We start from the raw sequence: 21,983 nt of genomic DNA on the forward strand, positions 1-21,983 counted from the left end.
AGGGGAGTGGGGGGGGGGGGATAATTGTGTTGGTTTCACAGGTAAGGTAGGTAGATAGGAAACAGACACGTGTAGCTACAAAGAGATGGAGACAAGAGGTTAGAGGGCAGAGCAGACGTTTACCAAGTGATCTAGATCTCGGGGGAGTGAGTGGATAACCAAACTGTGACTGAACTGGAAAACGGTAGGATAAGAGAATTCTATACTTCTTTGAGATTTGCTTGTGTCTTGACGATTGAAGAAATCCAATGATCACTCCAGTCTGGTGTAAGTCTAGTCAAGACCAGATTCTGGAAGTGAACAAAAACCAAGTAGCATAATTGGCATAGCCATTTGAAGAACGGTAGCTCCTAAACCTCATATTTCACCTAGTAGCCAGCCACACAGACCGCAGCCTTCCTTCCTCAAAAGGTCGGTGATATTAAAGAGGGACTGTTAAAGACCGAGGACTCGCTATTCATTCCGCCAAGACCATGACCACTATCTTTCTCGTCCAGCTAGTTATTCGCTTCTCTCAGTTTTGATCCTCACCAACCAAGTTCGTTCCCTCTCTCAAACCCTCAACGACGAGGTCATGACCCTCGGCCCGGCGATAGATATCCTTGATATCATCTGTAGTAGTCTCGAAATGACTGGTTGCATCGTAGCTTTTTGAAATGAAGATGTTGTCATTCTGTCCGCTTTCCAGGGGCTCGTAGAGGGGAATTGGTGGGCCCTGCAACCATGAGTACTTTAACTAAACTCAGAGGCAGGTAGCTTACCATGAATTTCTCTTCAATTTTCCCTAGACGTTCAAAGCCAGGCTCAAGCTCAAGGTGGTGGTTCGACGTGGTTTCGGCAATTGTGGAGACAATAGCAATGTAGTAGCCCTTAGGGCAGACGTTGTGAGCGCTGGAGACAAGTGCAATGTAGATATCTAATCTTGTTAGGATCTGACCTGTCGGAACATGCTCTTAAGTACTCACCGTTCTTGCGTCCAACTTGAGACTGAGGGATGATTAGCTGTGCTGAGTCGCTGTTGTCTGTGCCAGCAATCGGATGGTTCAAGATGCAAATAGCCTTCAAGACGTGTCCAACTACCTGGACCTTTCCAGGGAAATAAGATGGGTCACCGATGATCTTCTTTGCCTTCGTAGAGAATTTCATTGGTTCACTGTCACCGCCCTTATCATGCATCGTCGCTTTGATCCCGACGGCCTTCGCACCATCGTATTCAATTTCGTCAACGCTGGTATTGAGCATGTAAGTCCCACCATAGATAGCAGACAGTCGCGCGAAACCTTGTGGCAGTTCTCCGAGACCGTAAAGAGGGTAGATGTATGGTGACTTCCCATATCGAGAGACAGAGTGTCCATATAGACGAATACGCTCGATGGTCTCTGGGGCTTTGCCCTTCTCAGTGAGGTACGCATCAGTTTGGTACAAAGCCATTGCATGACCAATAAAGTCTCGGGTCGTAGCCTCAAGTCCAAACTTGTCATATACGTCTTTCATTGTGCATTCCCTGATGTTGAGACCTGACAGCATTAGTGGGGGTATCGCTACAAGAATGGCAACATTTACCTTTATGACTGGTAGAATCATCTTCACTGAAGGTTCCAACCCACTCAATGAACGTCTTCATGCGCCTCTTCTCAAAGATGCCCATCAACGAAGACCGCAGGGCCTCGCCAGCATCCGAGGGCACCTTCGCAACTGTAGCCTTGGCGCCAGCGCCCTGCTGCACAAAGCTTCCTGCTATTTGTCTAAACTCGAGGTATCTAGTAACATCGGTGGATACGAGGATATTTGTCAGTTCCCCGCTGGACATGAGGAGTTTCGGCACGAGATCGATGTTCCAGTCGTTGACACGTCCATACTTCTTCCATGGCTCCTCGCCTTGGTTATAGTTGCCGTACTTCTTGAAGAGCTGATACAGGTCAGAGGTAATCTGCAGGGCTTGGGAAAAATACGCACAGCTTCAATATTGACCGAGGCTGCGTCGCTGCCAGCTGTCAGCTTGGTTAACATGGCCAAGGTGTTTTTGAAACGTACCCTCCGTAGTGATCATTTCTGTCGATGTGCAAGACCTTCTTGCCCTTAACACTCAAGACACTTGGCAGATAGTCAGCGCAGAAACTTGCAGCTTCCCCTCGAGTTTGCATACCCAGAAAGAACACACTCCGTCAGGCCTATTCATGTTAGCTACGACCTGCCCCTCTATGCGGGGTTATGCATACCAGTCCCAAGGACAACAACATCGTATTCGGGGGCTATTTCATCCATATTGATGGTAGGTGAGGAACTTAGGAGAAGCAAGGTACGAAGAACAATAAGGGTCTGTCAAATGATCGGTGAGAGAGGGGCTAGCTAGACTTGGGTTTCTCTGGGGATGTTATCGGGATAATTGGCCTCGCTAAGAAGCGGTCACAACAAAACGGAGGGGCGCTTGTCTCGAAACATTCATGCTGTCAAGGGAAAGATATACCACCGTAATCTCTTCGTTGGGATACGATATGATGCGATTATTTCCTCCATATATGTATAGTGCTATGATACAGGTTCTTTTACAATCGTCTATGTGCAGCTGAGAAGCTCGAGACCCAAGCTGCGCTACGCCATAATTCCGGCCCCAACCACCCTGATGGCTGTGATAACTGGCTGTAATAACTGATTTCCATCGCACGCATGTGTGCCAACACCTGGACCCGAGATCTATGTTCCCATTCGTACACTTCTCTCCTTCTATGCGTTTGGCCTAGTCTCCGCCTTGACTTCTTGTTGGATTTCTGCTGCAGTATCTTCGTGCTCCTCAGGCACTTCCTCCTCGAGAAAGTCCCGTGGAACATACGTGGGGCCATCACCTGAGAGGTTGATTTCTGGGTCATTCTTCGCAATAGCCTCCGCCTCTCTCCAGGAATAATACCTTTCCGTCAAAGCCTGCTTGATAGCCCTCTGTGTCCGTCTCACCTAAGCCAAATGATTAGCAACGATCCCTCAGGCTTCCTAGAATCTTGAACCTACAGTGATATCCCTCCTCCGAGACTCGTAATCTCCATAACCAGCCTCTAACCTGTTTCTCTCATATGCCTCTGTCGCAATCCTATTCCGCTCCTTACAACAAACCCACCACAGACTATGTAAATCCTCCCAGCTCTTCCCTCTCAATTCCTCCACGGTCCACGGTCTCCCATGCTCATAATCTTCTTCGGGTGTGTTCATGGGCTTCTCTTTGCTGTGAAAGAATTCCCAGAGACCATGATCCTCGTCGACTTCGACCTTAGCTCGCTTCGAAGGATCAAGAATGGGTTTAGGAATCTCGGTCTTGGAGACTGAAAGCGGCTGACGAGGACCGGTACGGCGCTGAGTTGAGACACCTCGCTGACGATTCATATCTCGGGGGTAGAGGCTTGATGTTGTGCTGCTGAAAGGAGCACTTTGTTGAGTCGGGGCGAGCAGGGACGGGAGGAGGAAGGTGGGTGGGGTATGCTGTATTCTGCTGGGCTTCAAGAGAAGCCTCAACGCAGGCCGCACAGCAGTAGAAGTCGACATCTTGAATGGGGACAGTCAATGGCCGGATGGAAGACTTTGATACTCTTCCTCGCGAATCAGGAAATATTTTGACACGGATTGATGAATTCACGGGTCACCGTAGGCGAGTCTACGGCGGCCTCCACCCCTAAACCATATGTGCAGTTCTCAACCTCCAGGGGCAGTCTCCATAATTCTCCAGCTACTCCAAGTTACACAGAACCAGCGACGCCATCTTCCTGATAAGATTTTGTTGCATGTCGCATCTCCACCCGACGTTTCCACATTCTTCGGGAGGCCTAAAGCCCGCCCCCATGCGGATCTCTAACCCCGTATTGAGCCAATGACTAGCAAGCCGTACCCATCTTTCCCTCTAAATGGTTACAGAGGGTAGGGAACAGGATCTCAGGGTCCCTGAAAATAACATCCCCGTCATGAGTATATAAACTGTATTAATGGGGCGCAGTATAGTATATCTTGTATATGAATGATGACTATTATCTCACTGAGATATCTCGAACACTCCGATTTTCCAAGCGGCGTGTCACCAAGAGGTTTGGTCATATTGCGGTTAATGCATATATTTATTTGCAATCCCTAGCTATATATCGGGTGAAGATAGCGACTTCGTGTGACCTGAACAGTGCTGATAAAAAAAGTCTCCCGATATTGCCTCCCAAACTCCTAACGCAAGAATCATCTTATTCATCTTCCAAAGTCAAGCTGCCGGATAACTGTCAATATTTGCCTGGAAACCGTTCCCTAGAATGCCCTTTCTATAGCTGCACTGGGCTCCTGCAACTAGTGGCTTTGGCCAAGTACATGGTGGTGGTCTCGATCACAGCAAGAAGGCGGACGCTGCAGCTGCGGCGCCATATTCCGGACACAGCATTGGTCGGATTGGTCAAACTTGTGTTGTACTTGAGGGCTGGGCAGCCGAATAGGAAGATATTGGTTAATCCAAATAAGAAAGTGTGTTAGCAGAGGAAGAAGATAGATTCGGACACCGGGCTGAGCAAGGAAACAGAGCCATACAAAACGATGACAGATACACTGATAGGGGTAGTCGTGCCTGGTATAAGCGTTTCCATCCTCTGAGATCCCGTGACTATAACGTTGATTGAGAATGAGTGGTAACTACTATATCTTAGTAAGCCATCTTGATAGCCTTGGAGGATTGGTAGCCATGAATACAGCGGACAGCGGACAGCGGGAATAGTCTTCAATGGTGCTTCTCTGCCCTTCAAGTAATCAAGATATGGACAAGATGCCCAGCACATCGAAGAGCAAGATAGCTCTCCCCATATGGCAATGCAAGAATCATAGAACACCCATCCTAATCTGTCTTCTCGGAATTTCTTTCAATTGAGATTTGTTCTAAAGGCTGCGTGGGGCTTCGGGGCGAGCGGCAGAAGGTGGGCAAAAGAAATGATGTACGATGATAACTCTCAAGGGATGATGTTCGGGCAGGAATTCAGATAATATAAACGAATAATGACGATGTAAGAGATTACTGCTTTACCCCAGAGACGAGACCGGACTTCTGTGCAGCAAAAATATTCTTGGGTTCAATAACAATGCAACTATCACTTGTGTTTGCTTGACTGTTACCAGCTTCTGGACTAGAAACCTTATAGCTCTGTTATGACCTTCAGGCTTCTGGCCTCTGACATAGAGATAGATAGCAGCTCTGCGTATTTGCTTCCTCCACAGTGTTGTAGGACAGCCTGCGTTCAAAAAGGGTACAAACTTGTGCCTCCTATGCCACACCTTACTATCGCGTCGAAAGCAAAAATCTTTCTGTTTGAACAAACATAACTCAAGGACTCGACCCGAGGTACAGTACCTACATACCTAGGTAGGGAGATAATTGTGTGAGATATAACCCTCGGTACTTAGCATCCTATGAATACCGCGGTACCTATAGAGTAAGTCTGCGTTATAGTATATGGTTAAGCGACGCAACATGACTCGCTGGCTTCAGACTCCCTTAAACCGGCACCAGAATTGGTGGCGGTGAGTGGTTATTCCCGCCAACCACTTCGGGGTAGGGGTAAGTAAATCGTAATTATATACCGGAGTATATGGAGTAATTCTCCAGGTGGTGATTATAACATAAGCCTCTGAGTTCTCTGACCAATACGCAAGTAGATAGGTGCTTCATATTGCTCTGGTTCTTGATATCGACGCCGTCAATTACCACTACATCTTGATATGGGATGGTGGTTGATCAATGAAAAAGAGAGAGCGCTAAGTTTAGTCATGTGATCATCTCTGATTGGTTACAGGTCACGGGACTAATTGATATTTCACGTGTACCTGGGTTACACACATACAAAACAACCGTTAAAAGAGCAGGATATTATTAGGTATTACATTTCTGCATACGTTATACCCCCACGGAGCTACGAACGACATGAAGATGAAGTTACGACTTTCAAAACTGTACAACTCAACACCACCACCATTCATTGTAATTTCGAGTACGTATAGTTAAAGAGTAACACTCAATTGACGTAGCTTTTCAATTCAGACATAATCGGTTGAGTATTCAATGAGAGGTAATTTGTAGTAAAAGTTAGTGAACTTGAAGATCTGTGGGAAGACGCGACGCGAATCTCTAACATGCTCGGATTAATTCAAGCTAAGGTAGGGATTAGGGATCCGGCGCCAGTTCCAGTGAAAAGTTTGGGGACTATCAAACCGAATTAGGAGCCTCTTCAATGTCTTCATCTTATCTACAGTAGTATCGTATGTAGTAAGAAATGCTGTTGTCGAGCTACAGAGTATATACCTACAGTTGCAAATCGCAACTCTAGTTCGATCATGTGTCCTTACAACTTTCTTATTCATCAGCGCCTATCGTCACAATTCTCTCTCAAATTTTCAAGGCCATTTGCAAACTTCTCAACAAGCTTCGTATAAGGCGCTTTGATATCACGGAGTTGCGCGGACCTTCGGAGCCTCGGAAGCCACTAGTGAGTTCCAAGCTTCCCAAGCTTTGAAATGATCATATGACTTTCTTGGTACGGGTGTATACTTGCCTCTCCTGCTCGCTGCTCTGCATGCGTAGTAGCGTACATTGAAGTAAGGGGAATTCTCGGAAAGTATTCTGAAACCTTCTTAGGAGACCTGGGTCTTGGAAGTTGGGACTCATAAACCGGGCATAGAATTAAGACGACTCACGAGACTTTTGATGAGTTCGTGGGACGATCATCCCATTGATCACCGCATATAGGCCTCGTCGGCAAGAAGGTTAAAATCTTGAGACGAGTGCTGGAAGCTTGGAGACTTGGAGTGCGATACCTCGGAACCGCCACTTTCCAGAAGGATTTTATTAGTAATTGCGGTTACATACAGGACTACGCAACGTCCTTCGGAGATGGCTTAATGGGGAAATAATGGTGGCGTCAGATATTATTCATCATTATAAAGTTGATGAGGTTGCGGTTAAAGATCGGCGATTGATATTTGTTGTGAAAGGTACTTGGGAAGTTTCTCCGTGCGTGATAACTGTGGTATACACACCTGGGTGTATTCCGTACATTTTACAACACCGGCAAGAGGGCACCTGGGGGTCATCGGCATTGCTCCCTCATGAACTACATGAACTCTCGCCCCTCTTGAGCCCTCCGACCCCCTGGCAACACTAGTTTGGGCGTCAAGGAAGCGAAAAGGGTATGGCAACACGACTCGAGGGACCCAAAACGGCACTCCGGCCCACGGGCTGGTGGCGGGGTCCTGCCTGGCTCGTGGCTGGCCGCCTAGGAAGTGCTCCGTAAAATTTTGATAAGCGGCCGGACGCCACACATGTGTTTCTCGAATCCGATAACATGACAGGTTGAGAAGTAGTAGTCCTGAACTTTCAGCGGCTTCTCGAGCTTTTCTCCTCGCCACCAGCAAAGGATTATGTGGCCTTGCCGTCACCGGCAATATAGCTCCCATGGCTCCCAGAGCTCTCGAGCATTGCCAGCGCAATGGACTAATGGGCAAGGCTATCCGTGCTCGGCCGTTAAGCGTGCGTGTACGGTACTGCACACAGTGTCCCATGCAACTCTGGGCACAGTCGGTAGGGGTTCCTCTCTGGCTGCTCGGCATACCAGCCGACTAGATCGCATTGCAAGCTCCGTAGTTTCTGCCATTTGCCCAGTAGTCTTGCTCAGTCGTTCACGGGACTTGAGAGCGGCAGTCAGCTATTCGGGCCTTGCTGGCCGACAGACATGTGCGAACTGTCTGGGCCTTGAGGCAGTTGTTTGATGGTGATGATCATGGGAGGGCCGTCGTGTATGCTGCGTACAGCTGTGCCTGCGTCAGACTCAAAAGAGTTGTCGACGCTGCATCGAGGTCGTCGAAGGCCCCGTCGAAGCACCCTGGGGCCGGGCTACCGCTGCTTGCAGCCTCGAGCAGCCTTGCCATCCGCGCGATAGCCCGGACGAACGGGCTAGGAAAGCTAGGAGAGCTAGGACAGCCAGGATCTTGGGGGGGAGAGTTGGCAGAGCGTGCCGACAATGACGAGGCGCCCATCCAGCTTGGAGGCCAAGAGCATGACACGTAGAGAAAAGCCGTACAGACAGCACAAGAGGACTTGTCTTCCAACTCGACGAGCAGGTGAGTCGTCATATTTCGAGACGGCGGGCGTCATCACTCACCGGCTATTGCTGCACTTTGCTGCACTTGCTCACGGCTCTCCTCTGCCCCCCCGGCGGCCACTGTATGCTTGATTGGACGCGCGCTCCAAATCCGCGCCAATGGCACGCTCGCAGCGCCGGCGGGTTTCGCGCAGCCGTCCAGTAGCAAAAATGGCGGGTGTGGTATTAACGGTCTTGCGACCCTTAGTGTTGTTATTATTATTATTTTATTATGAATTGTTATTCCGGTGCTGTCCTCGCCTGCTCGCCTGCTCCGTAGACTACCACCGCACTGAGTAATAAACAACGTCGGATGCTGGGATGCCTTAGCCTTAGGGCGGCGGCCGAGACGTTCGTAGAAAGGCTTGTACCTTCTTCCCTCGTGAAATTTCATATCCTTTGCAAAGCCTTCATCAACCTCCTCTTTTCCCACTTCCACCCCTCTGCAAACTCCACCACCCCTCCATCCTGCAAAACCGTCCAATTATCCGGCCTCAGCGCGACGAGGAGCTTGGCACGTTCGACACGGCGGATTTGTGGCAGAAGTTTGGCCTGACCCTGCAGATCAACTGCAACCTCAATTCGCAAAAGAAAAGTCCCCACCACGCGTTTATTTTTCAGCCCATCTTTCGAACCACTTGCACGGATAAAGACCTGCTGGGATCCACTTTACTTCCAACAACAACCATCTTGAGCCTCACCACCACCCTCACGCGTCGAGGCCTCACTATTCCATTGTCGTAGGTCTTCCCATTGCCACCCGGTGTTGGCCTCCTCGCATTCGGGCTGTAGCGTGTCACGCGTTCGGGAGGGTTCAAAACACGGCGCCTCGTGCATTGTCCGGCGGGAAAGGGTTTTCGGCCTCGATCTTCGTTTGGCCTCGTCGCCGGTATCAGGAAGTCCTGCGATTCTGCCTCGTCGACGGCAGATCCAATTGACGCGAGAGTTGCGAGCAAGTACTAAGTCCGTGACGCTGTTGACGACGATTCGAATGATTTCATCATTATTTCCTCGAGCCATAGACCTGTTACGACCTGTTTGATTATGGACGCCTCCCAGTACCACTCGAATCCGATGAACACGAACAATTCGCCCTACTCGTCCCTTCCCGGCATCTCTCCGCATCAGCTTCAACACAATGCAAACCTCCCTCCCCATACGTTACCCCCCCTCCAGCCTCAGCATACCGCAATCCACATGTATGGCAGCGCACCCCACACGCCACGGACACCCGCCACCCCCAATACGCCTGGATCTGCAAATACGTTAGGAAATTTTCCACAGATGGGGACGCAGTCAAGGGGCTACCAGATGATGCCGGCAAACAATTATCAGCAACAGTCGCAACAGTACCGCACGTCGTCTTCAATCTTGCCCCAGTCTTCGACTGCAATGTCCCATCCTCAGCCTATTGCTCCGGCACCGGCGCAAAACCGCATGCCGCAGGCTTTGAGGCCTATGCCCCCGAATGGCTTACAGCATATGCAATCCGCCATGTCCTCGCCGTATGGTCAACCAAACATGCTTTCTCAATCGTCTATGTTAGATAACCTTGAGCCGCCGACACATGTTGTAGGTTCCCAAGGACGTAGAGGGATCTTGCCAAGTGCTCCAGGCAGACCAGCTGTTACAGCAACTGGTACTGGATCTACCAAGAATGCCATGATCCCTGCCAAAGATGCTGATGGAAAATTTCCTTGTCCTCACTGTACGAAGACTTATCTCCACGCCAAACACTTGAAGCGTCATTTGCTTCGTCGTAAGTCCTGTAATTGCTTCCAGTCAGATTCCTACTCTAACAAGGTTCAGATACTGGAGATCGTCCGTACATGTGCGTTCTTTGCCGAGATACTTTCTCTCGCAGTGATATTTTGAAGCGCCATTTCCAGAAATGCTCCATACGTCGGGGTAATCCCACCGGAGCGAGTCATCTATCGCACGCGCAAGCGCATCTGAAAAAGTCCCATCCAGGACCTCACAAGAGTACGCCCTCGATGTCAAATGAGAACGAGATGATGGGTTCGAACGGCATGAACAACTTGACTGACCCGGCATTGCATCCATTTGGAGTGATCCCTGATGGAAGCATGCCCGATGCGAGTTCCAGCCTGACCGACGAGCAAGCGGAGCAGTTGTCCCGATCGAATAGTCTAAAGAGACTTAGTACAGGTGGAGGAAGAGATGGTCGAAGCATGACGGGTCCCGGCCCAGGAGGCTCGAGCAGAGCAGGCTTTGATCAAAGCTATGCTGGAGGAATAGCGAGTACCATGCCTCCCGGTATGAATCCTTCACTCGCATTCAGTATGCCCAACGGTCAGAATGGTCACTCATATAGTCAGAACTATGATTTCGCCGGCAACGGCAACACCATGCAGCCGCAGTCCGTCGCGGACTTGCAGAATCTATCGAACGGACGAATAGCCACAGTGCCAGTCTTCACCGGCTCAACTGCTGGTGATCCGCAAATGTGGTCACAAATGTTTCAGCCCACGACCCAAGATGGATTCATGAGCCCGTATAACCCAAACATGTCAAATTCGCAGGCGCAGATCAAGCAGGAGACGAACCCAAATGGTCTTTTTCCAGGAGGCTACCCTTCCAACGGCTCGAATTCCCAGGGGTCCCTTAAGCAGGAGGCCACTGGAAACGGTCTCTTTCCTGGGGGCTACCCTTCCAACAGCTCGAACCCACAGGCACCGATGAAGCAGGAGACTAATACCAACACAAACGGTCTCTTCCCTGGGCAGTATCCTTCCAATGGCTCGAATTCACAGGGTTCCATCAAGCAAGAGGCCAATACAAATGGTCTCTTTCCTGGGGTGTACCCTTCCAACGGCCTCAATCCAAGCTCAGACTTACCTAACTGCCACTTCCAAGACGATCCTCTCGAACAAATCTCCAACCGCCTGGTCTATTTCTGCTTCCCTCCAAATAGCCCAATGAGTAGCCGAAGCAGCGAAATGAGGAAATTTCTTTCTGCAGATAACATAAAGGAGTTCCTCGAGCAGTTCTGCAGCTTCCAAAGCCATTTCCCCGTCATACACATGCCGACTTTCCGCATATCAGAAGCTTATAACGGCCTGCTTCTCGGAATGATCTGCATCGGAGCCGTCTATTCCGAACGCATGACACCATCACAAGTCCGTGAGATGATGGAGCTGGCTAAAGTTGCAATAGGAAGGAACTCAGAGGTCTATGCAATTATCCTACAAGAAAATAATGGAAACAGTTATGGGAACGAGCGCATAGGATCAACCAATTCGGAAATCGAACAGATCACTGCTATATTCATGATGCAGGTCCTTTTTACTTGGCATGGCACACCGGTGCAGCGCGAGAAAGCTCGAAGGGAATTTCCTTTGGTTGTTGCGTTCGCAAGAAGGGCCGGCCTTACACAGCCAATGACTACCACTCCTCTCAGTGTTCTGCACCAGCACAATGTGTCAGTTGAGCACTTCAACGCAGCAAGTTTTGATTGGAGCGCATGGGTAGAGCAAGAGAAACGTTCCCGACTGTTATACACGATATTCCTGTTCGATGTTGCAATGACACTCTATTTCAATATTGAGCCATTGTTCAACTCTTACGAAATTCAAATACCACTACCTGCGGATGACGCTGCGTGGGACTCGAGAACTTCCGCTGAGTGTGCACAAGCACTTAGTTTGCATGGCCCGGTCGCTGCACGAGACAGAAACCCCGAAGGAACTCGTCGATCGAAACAGCCTGAAATGGACACCGCGCTGAAAGCACTGATGCATAACGTCTACGACCTCCAACCCGGCACCACCAACCTCTTTTCAAAATTCATCTTGGTGCATGCTCTTCACGTACAATTATGGCTCGCCCAGCGGCAACTGTCCAACGAGTCCGCGCAGTTGAATTCCCAGGCTCTTGCTTTTCCATCTAGTGGGGCAAGTACGCCAATGAGCCAGAACGATTGGGTCATTAGAAACGTTGATCCTGCGGGTAGCAGTGTTTCAAGTAATAATACAAGCGGAAGGGTCACGCCTGTGGAGGCGGATATGCAGCACTTCCTGCAGCGCATTAATACTGCGTTAGACAAGTGGAAGAAAGCATGGGATAAGGACATGGCGGCGCAATTCCCGCCTCAGTCCAAAAATCCCCGCCGGCTCGGATTCTGTCGAGACGGAACTCCATTTTACTACCTTGGCAAATTTTTGATGCAGAGTGGGTCTGATTCGCGGGTGGCCCCAGACCAGCGCTTCACCCAAATCATGAATCTGATAAAATCTATCAGACATCATGTGGTTACGGACAGTACGAACCGAGGCGAGCAACTTGGTTCAGTGAGCGATATTGATCAAGATTACGGCGTTACGAATTTAACATTAGACATGGCCCAACTTTTCAAACCGATCAACAAGCAACTCGATTCTTCTGTGGCTGGCGTACATACGAACATCGGGGGTGGCATGATAGAGACGATTGGGCGGTCAACTTTATAGAGGATTTTGCCTTCGGGGCTGCTGCATTGCATGGGCGTTTCTTGATTTCATTCTCTTCCCCTTCCGTATATCGACCGAGTTCATGTCTTGGTACATTACACACGACAAAAAAGTTCTTTTGACTTGCATTCATATGGTAGAGGTGGCATATTGCATTCATCGGCGAAGGATTCAGATTGATTCTTTGGGGCTTGATGTTAGACGGCAGATTGGGGGATTTACGTGGATATGACTTGCGTGTTTTGAAATGAATGGCGCTGCATTAGATGGCTTGGCTGTATCTGGCTGATGTTGCTGATATGAGTGTCCGGAGTAGCATCTTTGATACTACCTACCGATTTCGACTTCGATGTGCATAAAACTCATGCTACGAGCTTGTAGCCAACAATTGAAAATACACATTGGCACAATGAAATGGGTCCCAGCTTTATAGAATGATCGAGTAGCATGTCTTCTAAATATCTATCTTGTTTCCCCCGAAGTTCCGTATTTTTCAAGGGTTCGACCGCATTGCAGAGACCCTTCCTTGAATGTCCGCCGTCAATAGCTGTACAGGGCTCGGAGGAACTGTTGCGAGCTTGAGAGATCATAGAGCAACAACCAATAAACATATCGTCACTTATAACTCCTCCTTCACCTAATGTTCTTTCATTCCTTTATGAATGGTTGCTGGAACTTCTTGCCCTCAGAAAAAAGGCGCTTAGTCGTATTCAAACACGGCATCGGATGGCGCTCCATATAGCAAGAAGCAATTGGTCTCACGGCCAGCTCTCTCCAAATACCCAGGTCTTCCAGATTTCTTTTCTTCAACTGGTCGTTTGATATGCCTCACATCCACAAGTTCCCAAGTCTAGGCACGATCCTTCCTCGCATCGTTCAAACGCACCCCCAAATATGTTTGCGCGGCCTCACTCAGCTCTTCCCATCTTCCTTGTCCACGAACGTAATCTTGGGTACGACTGCATCCAGGGCCTCCTTGTCCTTCTCAGTAGGTTCGTAGCCAAGCTTCTTTTCCGCGGTATCTGAGATATAGAGACCGATTGTGCCCCAAGCTAGGAAGGCGAGACCGACACCGATGCGCGTTCGTTGGGGGAGGTTGCGGAAGGATCTTTAGATTGTTAGTTGAATTCTCCGAGACTGTGTGAGGTCTGGGGAATTCGGGGAAGGACTTACTGAAGGGGGGAAGACATGGTTGGGGTACGATGGGGTAGCCTGGAAGAATGGAAAGAATTGGAGATGGTTGATTTCAAAGGATATTCCGAGGCCGGGACGTTTGCGACCGCTTGTTCCCTGACCCCGCGATTATACCCATCGTCATCCTCATACTTCCACCATTCTCACCGAATCGACGAGATGAAGGGGAAATGGAACTCTGGAATCCTCTATTGATCATTGATTAATCATTTCTGGTTTCATATTCAGCTCAATAGAAATCAATATAGCAGTGAAGTCGATCCCATCCAATATAGTTCAAAGACCTTTGCTCATGAAGATAGATTGACATACTTGGAACGCCACCAATATCTACGCCGTTGATGATTTTATGAATATCCCAGGAAGTTAACCCAACTCAAGATCTTGAGAATTGTTGAGTGTGAAGTGTCATCTAAGGAGAAACAGACGTGGCTATCAGAAGGAAGTGGCCTGACCATTTATTCATTCATCTTCTTGGCTATCGGAGAGAACTTCAGCAAGCCTATGAACAGAACTGAGGAGCGAACCTCAGCAACCTCGCAGTCATGGATCGCCTCCCAGTTGAATTGCGGCAGACCCTTCTTGAGCTCCTGGACCGCCCAGAGCTGAAAGCCATCCGTCTCACTTCCAAATCATGGGCGTCTCTCGGGGCGGAATACCTCGTCTCGCCTTCCTTCACCACATTCCCCTACCGCGACGACATCACGCGTCTTATCAACCTCTCCGCGCACCCCAAGTTCTCCTTCAGAATCCAGTCTCTGACTTTTAACCTTGGAGAAATGAATGAGTACCACGCACGGCATAACGCCTATTTCCTGAACTACATGCGAGAGTACGAGTCACGGCTGTTCACTCTGGAAGAAACGTGGTCGACGTATCACCGATGGAAGGCTCTCAAGGAGCAATATCTCCCTCGAGTCTGTGATCTGGCTCTACTCACCGAAGCATTCAGCTCCCTCTCCAACCTCAAAGACATCTCCGTCAGCCTGACCAACTTCCCCTTCCCATCGACCGACTGCCCCGAACTCCTAAGCCAGATGTGGCGCATCCCCTCCACCCGCCTCCTCCCCCGTATCCCCACCACCTCGCGCTTCACCTCCCTCCTCAGCGCCATCAGCCTCTTCCCCCACCTAACCATCCAAACCCTCTCCCACGACCGTCTACCCTTCGAATTCTTCGCCCAGAACCGGCCCCTGATCTCCTCCATCTCGCCCGCTTTCACACACCTGACCTCGCTGGCTCTCACGCTCGACTACCACGATTCCAACGCTCTGCACCACGAGCCCGCATGCCAGAACCTCGCGCTCTGTCTGCACCGCGCCACTAACCTGCACACCCTCTCACTCACCTTCCAATCCCGCACCAAGGTCTCCATCTCCGCCCTCCTAAGCGCCTGCTGCGACATTCCCCTCCGCGACCTGCGCAGCCTGCGTCTGGAAGGCATCGCATGCACCGAGGACGAGCTCGCGGACTTCCTGACTGCGCACGCTGGCTTGAAAACCGTGGTTCTAGGCGGGCCGGGGGTGAGGACTCCGCATCAGCCGGCGACGGGAGGGGTGCATCTCCGAGAGGGGACGTTCGCGGGGTTGTTTGAGAGGGTGGGGAGAGGCTTGGGCTTGGAGAGCTTTGAGATTATGGGGGATTTGTTGGAGGTTGAGAGCGGGAGGAGGTGGTTGCTGGATGGGTTGGAGGATGTGAGGAGCTTGGATATATTCCAGTCTGAGTGAGTGAGTGAGTGGGGTCGGGCTGGATTGGATGGATTTGAGTAGAGGAGAGGGAGGAAGAAGAGTTTATTGGTAATTTTTGGTGGTAATTATATCACGATTGTTGCCCCTGTCTGATATTCATATTCTACTGCTACGGGAATGGAGTCACAACCTCTTTGAATTAAACCCGGAATTGAGAGATTTAGCCACGATTTTGGTATTCAACGCATGATTGAAATGTCTCTGATTTTTGCAATATTACTTTGAAGAGTTCGTCTTGGATTGTGTCTGGCCTATACTCGAGGAAGGCATCTATGTGGAAGTCACTGTCTGGCTGCCAGGAGAGGCTCTTTCTAACAATGTCAATTTTCTATACTTATGTACAAATACCATCCCAACCTCCCAGCCCTCTTTTAACGCCAATACTCATGACCATATATATTTGCAAATTTATTGCGAGCAGAACCGTCGAGTACCCTCCCATCCCAATTCCCTCTTAGGCGCCCAAATCCTTTTCCGGTTATATCTTAAACATTCATGCCACCACAAAAGAATGAAACGTACACCTTTCACCTAGAATCATCCTGCACCAAGGGGTGATCGTTCACTACTGCCCCCGTCACAGATCGTGACGACTCCGTGTCCGACTCTTCATCAATGCGCCTGGCCCGCTTCACACTGAAGCATTGGACCGAACCAACAAGCGCCACAAACGCACTCCCATACCACGAAAGACCCGTGAAATCCATCCTAGATCCCAAGGTGTAGAGGTAACCCGCGATAGGGGGAGCAATGGTCCTACATGCCGCACCGGCAGAAGCTGCCAGACCGTTAATCTTCCCCAACACGGAAGGACTGGGTGTCGCTTCCTTGATCAATATCAGAAGAACTGGGTATGCTAGAATTGACAACAGATTGCGGATAGTAAGACAAGCATAAATGCCCCACATCAGCCAAGAGGGTGGTAGGTAGACGAGGTATGGCATGATGACATAGGCAATTGGATGCAATACGCTCACCAATATGAACAGCCGATGAATGCCAAATATCTGGGCCGCATAGGGGAAGATTACTGCTTGAACGAAGAGCGCAATAACGCCGTTGATGGACATTATAACGCCTACTTTCTGCATGCTGAGTCCTAGACCTCCAGGCGAGAAAAAGGGGCTGAATCTTGGGTAAGGCTTGGCGTGCGCGAACAAGGTAGCGTAAGGCTCTCCACGCGAGTCTTCTAAAAAGATGGGGAGGAGATGATCATAGGTCATGGAGTGGTAGGTGAAAATCCCCATTGCAATTATAAGTTCAACAACTTGCTTTGTGAAGATTTTGGGTTCTTTCTTCGTATGTGCGTGTCTCCATTTACTATCATCACTGCCGTCGAATGTTCCATATGCATCTGCTCGCAGATCCACGGGAGGCTTTTTGATTGCATCTGCGGTGGCGACGAGAGGTGTTTGGTCGGACACGTAGGTTGAGTCAGGTAGGGAGATTCGGGGCTGCATATCTGGGTGTGTTTCTTCAAGAAGAAAGTAGCCAATGACTATGCTGAATGCAAGCAGACCTGCGCAGACGAGGTTTGGAAGGAGGTACGGAAACCGACCGAAAATCCCATCCTTGGAGAAGATGTTTGGAAACGAGCTGGCTGGGTCTGCTAATGTACCGCCAAGTGCAGGACCGATAATTGTGCCAATCGACCAGACAAATGGCATGATTGAGTATGCTTTCGCTGTTGCTGAAGTCAGCAAACCAGTTCTGTAGGACAAGTGCACTGCTAGGGCAAGGAGGCTTACGCTCATGCTCCGGTTTTGTAACTAACTCTCCTACCATTGTCTGAATGACACCAATATTTCCATTCAAGAACCCTCCAATCGCTCTTCCGGCCAGCGCGACCCATATATTCATGGCAAAACCTACCATTATCAAGCTCAACATCGTCCCAGTGCACCCAGCAAGCAGTACTGGCTTTCGGCCAACTCTATCTGACAATCCGCCCCAGTACATCCCAGTTAAGGACTCGGCCAGGGCGAATGCCGAGATGAGTACGCCAGCATAGAACGAAGCGTCTTCCTCATCGCCGACCTCGAACTTCTTGACGAGTGGCCAAGCATAAGGGAAGATGGAAGTGAGAGCGATCGGTTCTGCCAGACGAACAATAGCCTGCACAAAAAGTCAAAAGTCAGCGGAAGTGTTGAGCTTCAGGACAGGGCGCAGGCAGGACTCACAAGAAGAAACAGTTGGGCAGTAGGGAACTTATTGGGGTCTCGAGGCGCCCTTCTTTTGCATGTTAGGACCATTGTCTGAGGCCGGACTTGATCTTACTACTTCGAACTCGAGGTTGAAGTCTGGAAGCCCGAGGGAGGGACAGGAGAGGTTCAATTGGCGCTGGCTCAATTTGTCTCTGTTGCAGAAATGTGAGAGAAGAGAGAGAGGAGAGAGAGAGGAGGTTGAACTTTATGGGAAGAGAGAAAGAGGAGAGATGTCAGAGAGAGACACGGAAAAGAAGAGCCCAGAGAATACAAAGTAGGTAGGTAGACAAGATGTAGACAAAAACAGATAAGAGGTATACAGACAAAGACAATGGGTGGATTTAACTCGACTTGGTGTACTTTCTTGGTGTTCAAAAGCACCTTCGCCCAACAACAAAAACGCTGACAGCATGGGGCGGTCTACGAAGCGCGGCCCAAGTGGCGCCTCGAAGCTTCTGGAGGGCTGGCGCTAGTAGCACGCTAGAGAGAAGCGAGCAGCCTAGACACGCATGGGGAAATATCTTGAGGAGCCGTTGCGCTCCAGTCAGTATGACAGCTGCCTTTCTTTTTTTCTTTTACGTGACGGAAATAATGACTCGCATTTTCAGGGCTGTCATGGTCCTGCCATGAATACGAAGGGAGCCCTTGGCATATCCTGTCAATACGAATTCATATCAAGGACAGAAATAATATCGACGACATGAAGCCGATTGATTCCTGATGATCTTTGAGAGAAGGATACCGGGTATCGGTAGCAGGTCCAGTATCGGCTCAGTACCGGGGGAATTTGGGCCCGCAGCCGAAAATGCACGGATCTCTTCCAGGTCCGGGCACGAATCGGCAGCCTGCACGGCGGGGAAAGCCCTTGATCGGAAGACCTTCCCTGAAGGACGACTATGGCGATCTTTATTGCCACCCCCGCCATCCAGACCCTCACACCTCTGCATCCGGGAACATACCAACGCCACGACGACGGGACCTAAGAGCGGCGTCGACACCGTCGATCCTTCTGGTGCGGGCATCGAATGTATGGGACCGTTATCGGTTTCCTTCGTGTGGCGAGTAGTCGTCGTCGTCGAGGGGCAAGTGCCACGATATGACGCGAGCTATTTATATGATTGGCTTTAGATCTTAACATGCGATAAGGGAATAGAGTAGGGTGAGCTATATCCATTCAAATATTAACTCATGTGATATGTCTGTCGAGTTGACCTTTCACTACCTTACTTCACTTTGGCTGGGCTTGCTAGGCAAGTAGAAGTTGATCATGTTGCACCTACCTACCTTACCTACGCAGCCATATCCATACAAGAGCAGTGTAAAATATTGTTCAAGGCGGCGGTCAAAAGAATGCTACCATAGAAAGCACCGCAAGTTACAGATATCACCAATACTTTCAAGATCAAATGCACATTCATCTCGAGTCACTCTTTCGTTGCCTTACTAGTCTCCCCAATTAAAATCCTCGTCATCAAAATCATCATCTCCTCTGACCCGATCGTATATATCAGCCATATGGGAACGGGAGCCGCGTGCTCTCTCTGCAGCTTCATACTCTCTTTCCATCTCTTCCTCGTAATCCTCTGGGTTCTCCGCTATCCAGAGCTCGGGAGCAAATCGTAGTGCGGTTTCAGGGTCGACTGACGGCTCATCATCATCATCATCAGTATCCTCTGGATCCCCCAGCATATAGGATTCGGAAGCAAGCCGTCGTGCGGCTTCATCTTCTGCGGCTTCTTCTCTCTCCACCTCTTCCTCATAGTCCTCTACTTCTTCCAATATAGAGAGCCCGGAATTAAGTCGTTCCGGAAGACCAGAGCCCGATTCGTCTCTCCTACGGACGAAGCCATGCAGAGCCGCGCCACGAGCTGCTATGTCTTGGACCATTTCTGTGACTGTCTCCCCCGAACCTTCTAATCCAGGATTCTCGGGAAGCATGGGTGCTGTTTCTTCTCTCTGATTCCCGGGTGGGTGTCTGGACTCTCTAGCAGGTGATTCCCAAGCTCCAGGCCAAGGGTCCTGGGACTGAGAATCCTCATCCTCATCCTCAATCTTAATCTTGACGCGTTTTCGATTAAAAGCTTCTTCAAGTTCAGGTTCAGAATCATAATAGTCACCACCTATCATGGTGTTGATCAGGCCAACACGGGTTTCCCTCTCCTTCCTAGACATGGCTGCATAACGGCGATTAGTTGGGGTGTCTTTGACTCGCTCCTTCTCGTACTCAATCTCTTCGCTGGATAGTCCTACAATCTTGTCCCTTTCGTTATACCCAGGCATTCTGAAACCGTTGGATCTGTTCCACTGTGGCCTTAGTCGAAGGTACGAGTACGACCAATTTGGCTCCTTGCCAATTGCTATTCGTCTCGTCTTCCCGTCAGTGTCTGGTCTTAATGCCTTCCTTGCCCTCGCCGAGAAATTGGCCTGATGTGGCGGACCAAGATCATCCCAGAATTTCTGTGAAAGTTTCTCCTCGAGGTAATAGATTGGTATTGCATAGCACGTCTTATCAAATGGCCTTTTGCCCATCGACAAGGTATATTGCGGTTCCCAAAACAGGGTTCTTTTGAAGTCCACTTTGTTGGGTGACATCTGAGGGTGGAAGCCGCTGAAAATCCAGGAAATGAAGGAAAACCCCATTTCCGCTTCACAATCATCCCCAACATATGGCTCCCCCATCGGGTTGAACGATCGAAAATCATTGTGGAAGATCGCATGACCGATTTCGTGAGCTATTGTGATGCCGGCCATGAAAATCGCTCGCAAATGTTCTTCGCTTCTGGGATCGGATTCTTTGAGAGCCTTCACGTATTCTCCCATGATTCCAATAATCAGAGGTCGACGTGTCTTGCCCCGCGCCCGTGCCTGTTGGTCCCAAGCCTTGACAGTATCGTAATTCAAGGGCCGCCAGGGTTCGTCACCAGTGTCTGCAAGTCTTGTAACACCCATCCACTTCATTTTAGTATGCATTGTGTTATTCACACGCCATTTCAAATCCTTCGCTAGTTCCCTGAGGTCTTCCTCCGCCTCACGAATGTCACTCAGGGAGGGATCTGGGTTGAGAGGAATCTCGTTCGGCAATTCTTCTTTGCCGTCCTCGTTGACCCAGAACCCTTTGTTCTTGGATGGAAGGAAAGATGAAATATATGGCATCCCGACGTCAATGAGTCTCGAGGCAAGTAGCAGACTTGGAACAAGTAACTCGTATGTTTCATCGTCAGCCTGATCCCATGTTTTGAAGATATCATGGATATCTCCAGTGAGATCCGAGGCCTTAATTGGCCTTTCAACGTCTATTTTTAATCAGGTCTGAACATATATACGAGCCAATCTCTGCTGGTAGTTCCTCATCACGTACCTATTGCATCGGCCAATTGAAGTTCATACGTATCAAATTCTTTTCGCGGCATCTTGAAGAACAGGGGCTTGGAAGATGTTTTTGCCCAAAGATTCGCAACTGTAAATATTAAGGAGTAGTTTAAGGATCTTCATGGGAGAAATGCAACAGCCGCGAAGATATTTATAAGGAGAGGTCATTGTTACTAACATTCCGAAGCCCAGTCTCAATTTCAACAAAGCCTTGGAATGAAAAACTTGCCAGGAACGACACCCTAGCATTTTAAAGACGGCTAGGAATGCATAGGAATGGAGCGGACTTCCGCTCCCAGCGCGAAGCCCAAGTCCGGCGAGGGAGTCAAAGATAGCTTTCATATCTACTACTGTAGCAACGCCGCTGAAAGATATGGAGGTTTGAAACGTGCAAAGCATGAAACGGTGCCGCTGGGCATTCACAGCCCATCTGTACCCATACAGCAACTTTTCCTCATCCGGACCATGTCGGCCGGCTTTGAATAATTGATGCAATCAAAAGATGAAGGTGATGTGGATTTCCAATGAACAGAAATGCAAGAAATACGTTTTTCAGGGACTACTGTACTAATTATGCCAAGTACTCCCTAGTCGTCTAGGGAGGTACGTAGTATCGCTTTTGTGCCAAGGACGGCATGGTTTATGCATCTGCGGGGGCGGGGTACGCTTATCCGCGGGGTAGTAAAGGGGTGCTGTCGTTTGGGGATTTCTAGGACGCAATGGGCTCGATGTCCCAAGATATGAATGACCTGACCGAGTAGTAGATAATGGAACAAGATATATGCCTTTCTGAAACGTATTATAGTATCATAGCCTCCGCCGAAAGCTATGATGAGCCCGGAAACTATAAGCAGAAAATGA

The 21,983-nt window shown here is 49.5% G+C and overlaps 9 protein-coding genes across 9 annotated transcripts; 2 read left to right on the forward strand and 7 right to left on the reverse strand.

Annotated features, from left to right (window-relative positions):
* Window positions 1-49: 49 nt before the first annotated feature.
* On the reverse strand, window positions 50-2,365 carry M430DRAFT_204258 (hypothetical protein). The gene is made up of 8 exons (XM_024864294.1): window positions 2,220-2,365; window positions 2,147-2,171; window positions 2,035-2,094; window positions 1,957-1,984; window positions 1,564-1,909; window positions 966-1,517; window positions 762-916; window positions 50-715 (listed from the first exon to the last, which is right to left on the reverse strand). Exons 1-8 carry the CDS (start codon window positions 2,263-2,265, stop codon window positions 515-517), a joined length of 1,413 nt encoding a protein of 470 aa, XP_024724189.1. The 5' UTR covers window positions 2,266-2,365; the 3' UTR covers window positions 50-514.
* A 704-nt stretch (window positions 2,366-3,069) lies between these two features.
* On the reverse strand, window positions 3,070-3,531 carry M430DRAFT_33240 (hypothetical protein; the record flags this gene model as incomplete). The annotated part of the gene is made up of 1 exon (XM_024866325.1): window positions 3,070-3,531. A coding segment is annotated over one exon (462 nt), but the record flags the coding sequence as incomplete, so codon positions are not given.
* A 3,323-nt stretch (window positions 3,532-6,854) lies between these two features.
* M430DRAFT_204282 (hypothetical protein) lies at window positions 6,855-7,692 on the reverse strand. The gene has a single exon (XM_024864295.1). It carries the CDS (start codon window positions 7,606-7,608, stop codon window positions 6,961-6,963), a length of 648 nt encoding a protein of 215 aa, XP_024724191.1. The 5' UTR covers window positions 7,609-7,692; the 3' UTR covers window positions 6,855-6,960.
* An 836-nt stretch (window positions 7,693-8,528) lies between these two features.
* Window positions 8,529-9,158, reverse strand: M430DRAFT_16306 (hypothetical protein; the record flags this gene model as incomplete). The annotated part of the gene is made up of 2 exons (XM_024863441.1): window positions 8,529-8,707; window positions 8,840-9,158. 2 exons carry the CDS (start codon window positions 9,156-9,158, stop codon window positions 8,529-8,531), a joined length of 498 nt encoding a protein of 165 aa, XP_024724192.1.
* Window positions 9,159-9,182: 24 nt separating this feature from the next.
* M430DRAFT_25375 (hypothetical protein) lies at window positions 9,183-12,607 on the forward strand (the record flags this gene model as incomplete). The annotated part of the gene is made up of 2 exons (XM_024865237.1): window positions 9,183-9,897; window positions 9,948-12,607. The coding sequence occupies 2 exons, from the start codon at window positions 9,183-9,185 to the stop codon at window positions 12,605-12,607; spliced, it is 3,375 nt and encodes a 1,124-aa protein (XP_024724193.1).
* Window positions 12,608-13,040: 433 nt separating this feature from the next.
* M430DRAFT_33242 (hypothetical protein) lies at window positions 13,041-13,885 on the reverse strand. Its single transcript, XM_024866326.1, has 2 exons — window positions 13,781-13,885; window positions 13,041-13,715 (listed from the first exon to the last, which is right to left on the reverse strand). The coding sequence occupies exons 1-2, from the start codon at window positions 13,795-13,797 to the stop codon at window positions 13,520-13,522; spliced, it is 213 nt and encodes a 70-aa protein (XP_024724194.1). The 5' UTR covers window positions 13,798-13,885; the 3' UTR covers window positions 13,041-13,519.
* A 56-nt stretch (window positions 13,886-13,941) lies between these two features.
* M430DRAFT_64131 (hypothetical protein) lies at window positions 13,942-15,735 on the forward strand. Its single transcript, XM_024869090.1, has 2 exons — window positions 13,942-14,051; window positions 14,104-15,735. Exon 2 carries the CDS (start codon window positions 14,347-14,349, stop codon window positions 15,526-15,528), a length of 1,182 nt encoding a protein of 393 aa, XP_024724195.1. The 5' UTR covers window positions 13,942-14,051; window positions 14,104-14,346; the 3' UTR covers window positions 15,529-15,735.
* Window positions 15,736-15,854: 119 nt separating this feature from the next.
* M430DRAFT_134170 (hypothetical protein) lies at window positions 15,855-17,902 on the reverse strand. Its single transcript, XM_024862335.1, has 3 exons — window positions 17,730-17,902; window positions 17,298-17,664; window positions 15,855-17,233 (listed from the first exon to the last, which is right to left on the reverse strand). Exons 1-3 carry the CDS (start codon window positions 17,799-17,801, stop codon window positions 16,077-16,079), a joined length of 1,596 nt encoding a protein of 531 aa, XP_024724196.1. The 5' UTR covers window positions 17,802-17,902; the 3' UTR covers window positions 15,855-16,076.
* Window positions 17,903-19,071: 1,169 nt separating this feature from the next.
* M430DRAFT_56320 (hypothetical protein) lies at window positions 19,072-21,163 on the reverse strand (the record flags this gene model as incomplete). Its single annotated transcript, XM_024868600.1, has 2 exons — window positions 19,072-21,046; window positions 21,112-21,163. 2 exons carry the CDS (start codon window positions 21,161-21,163, stop codon window positions 19,197-19,199), a joined length of 1,902 nt encoding a protein of 633 aa, XP_024724197.1. The 3' UTR covers window positions 19,072-19,196.
* Window positions 21,164-21,983: the final 820 nt, after the last annotated feature.

The sequence above is a fragment of the Amorphotheca resinae genome (assembly GCF_003019875.1).
Source record: "Amorphotheca resinae ATCC 22711 unplaced genomic scaffold M430scaffold_2, whole genome shotgun sequence".
Classification (NCBI taxonomy): domain Eukaryota; kingdom Fungi; phylum Ascomycota; class Leotiomycetes; order Helotiales; family Amorphothecaceae; genus Amorphotheca; species Amorphotheca resinae.

Bases quoted from the DNA above. Each gene is read 5' to 3' on its own strand.
- M430DRAFT_204258 (XM_024864294.1), bottom strand. From the start codon at position 2,265: ATGGATGAAATAGCCCCCGAATACGATGTTGTTGTCCTTGGGACTG. The intron at 917-965 runs GTGAGTACTTAA...TAACAAGATTAG, and splicing joins TCAAGTTGGACGCAAGAACG to ATATCTACATTGCACTTGTC. The intron at 716-761 runs GTAAGCTACCTG...TCATGGTTGCAG, and splicing joins AAATTGAAGAGAAATTCATG to GGCCCACCAATTCCCCTCTA.
- M430DRAFT_204282 (XM_024864295.1), bottom strand. From the start codon at position 7,608: ATGCCGAGCAGCCAGAGAGGAACCCCTACCGACTGTGCCCAGAGTTGC.
- M430DRAFT_64131 (XM_024869090.1), top strand. From the start codon at position 14,347: ATGGATCGCCTCCCAGTTGAATTGCGGCAGACCCTTCTTGAGCTCCTG.
- M430DRAFT_134170 (XM_024862335.1), bottom strand. From the start codon at position 17,801: ATGGTCCTAACATGCAAAAGAAGGGCGCCTCGAGACCCCAATAAGTTC. The intron at 17,665-17,729 runs GTGAGTCCTGCC...CTTTTTGTGCAG, and splicing joins CTGCCCAACTGTTTCTTCTT to GCTATTGTTCGTCTGGCAGA. The intron at 17,234-17,297 runs GTAAGCCTCCTT...CTTCAGCAACAG, and splicing joins TACAAAACCGGAGCATGAGC to CGAAAGCATACTCAATCATG.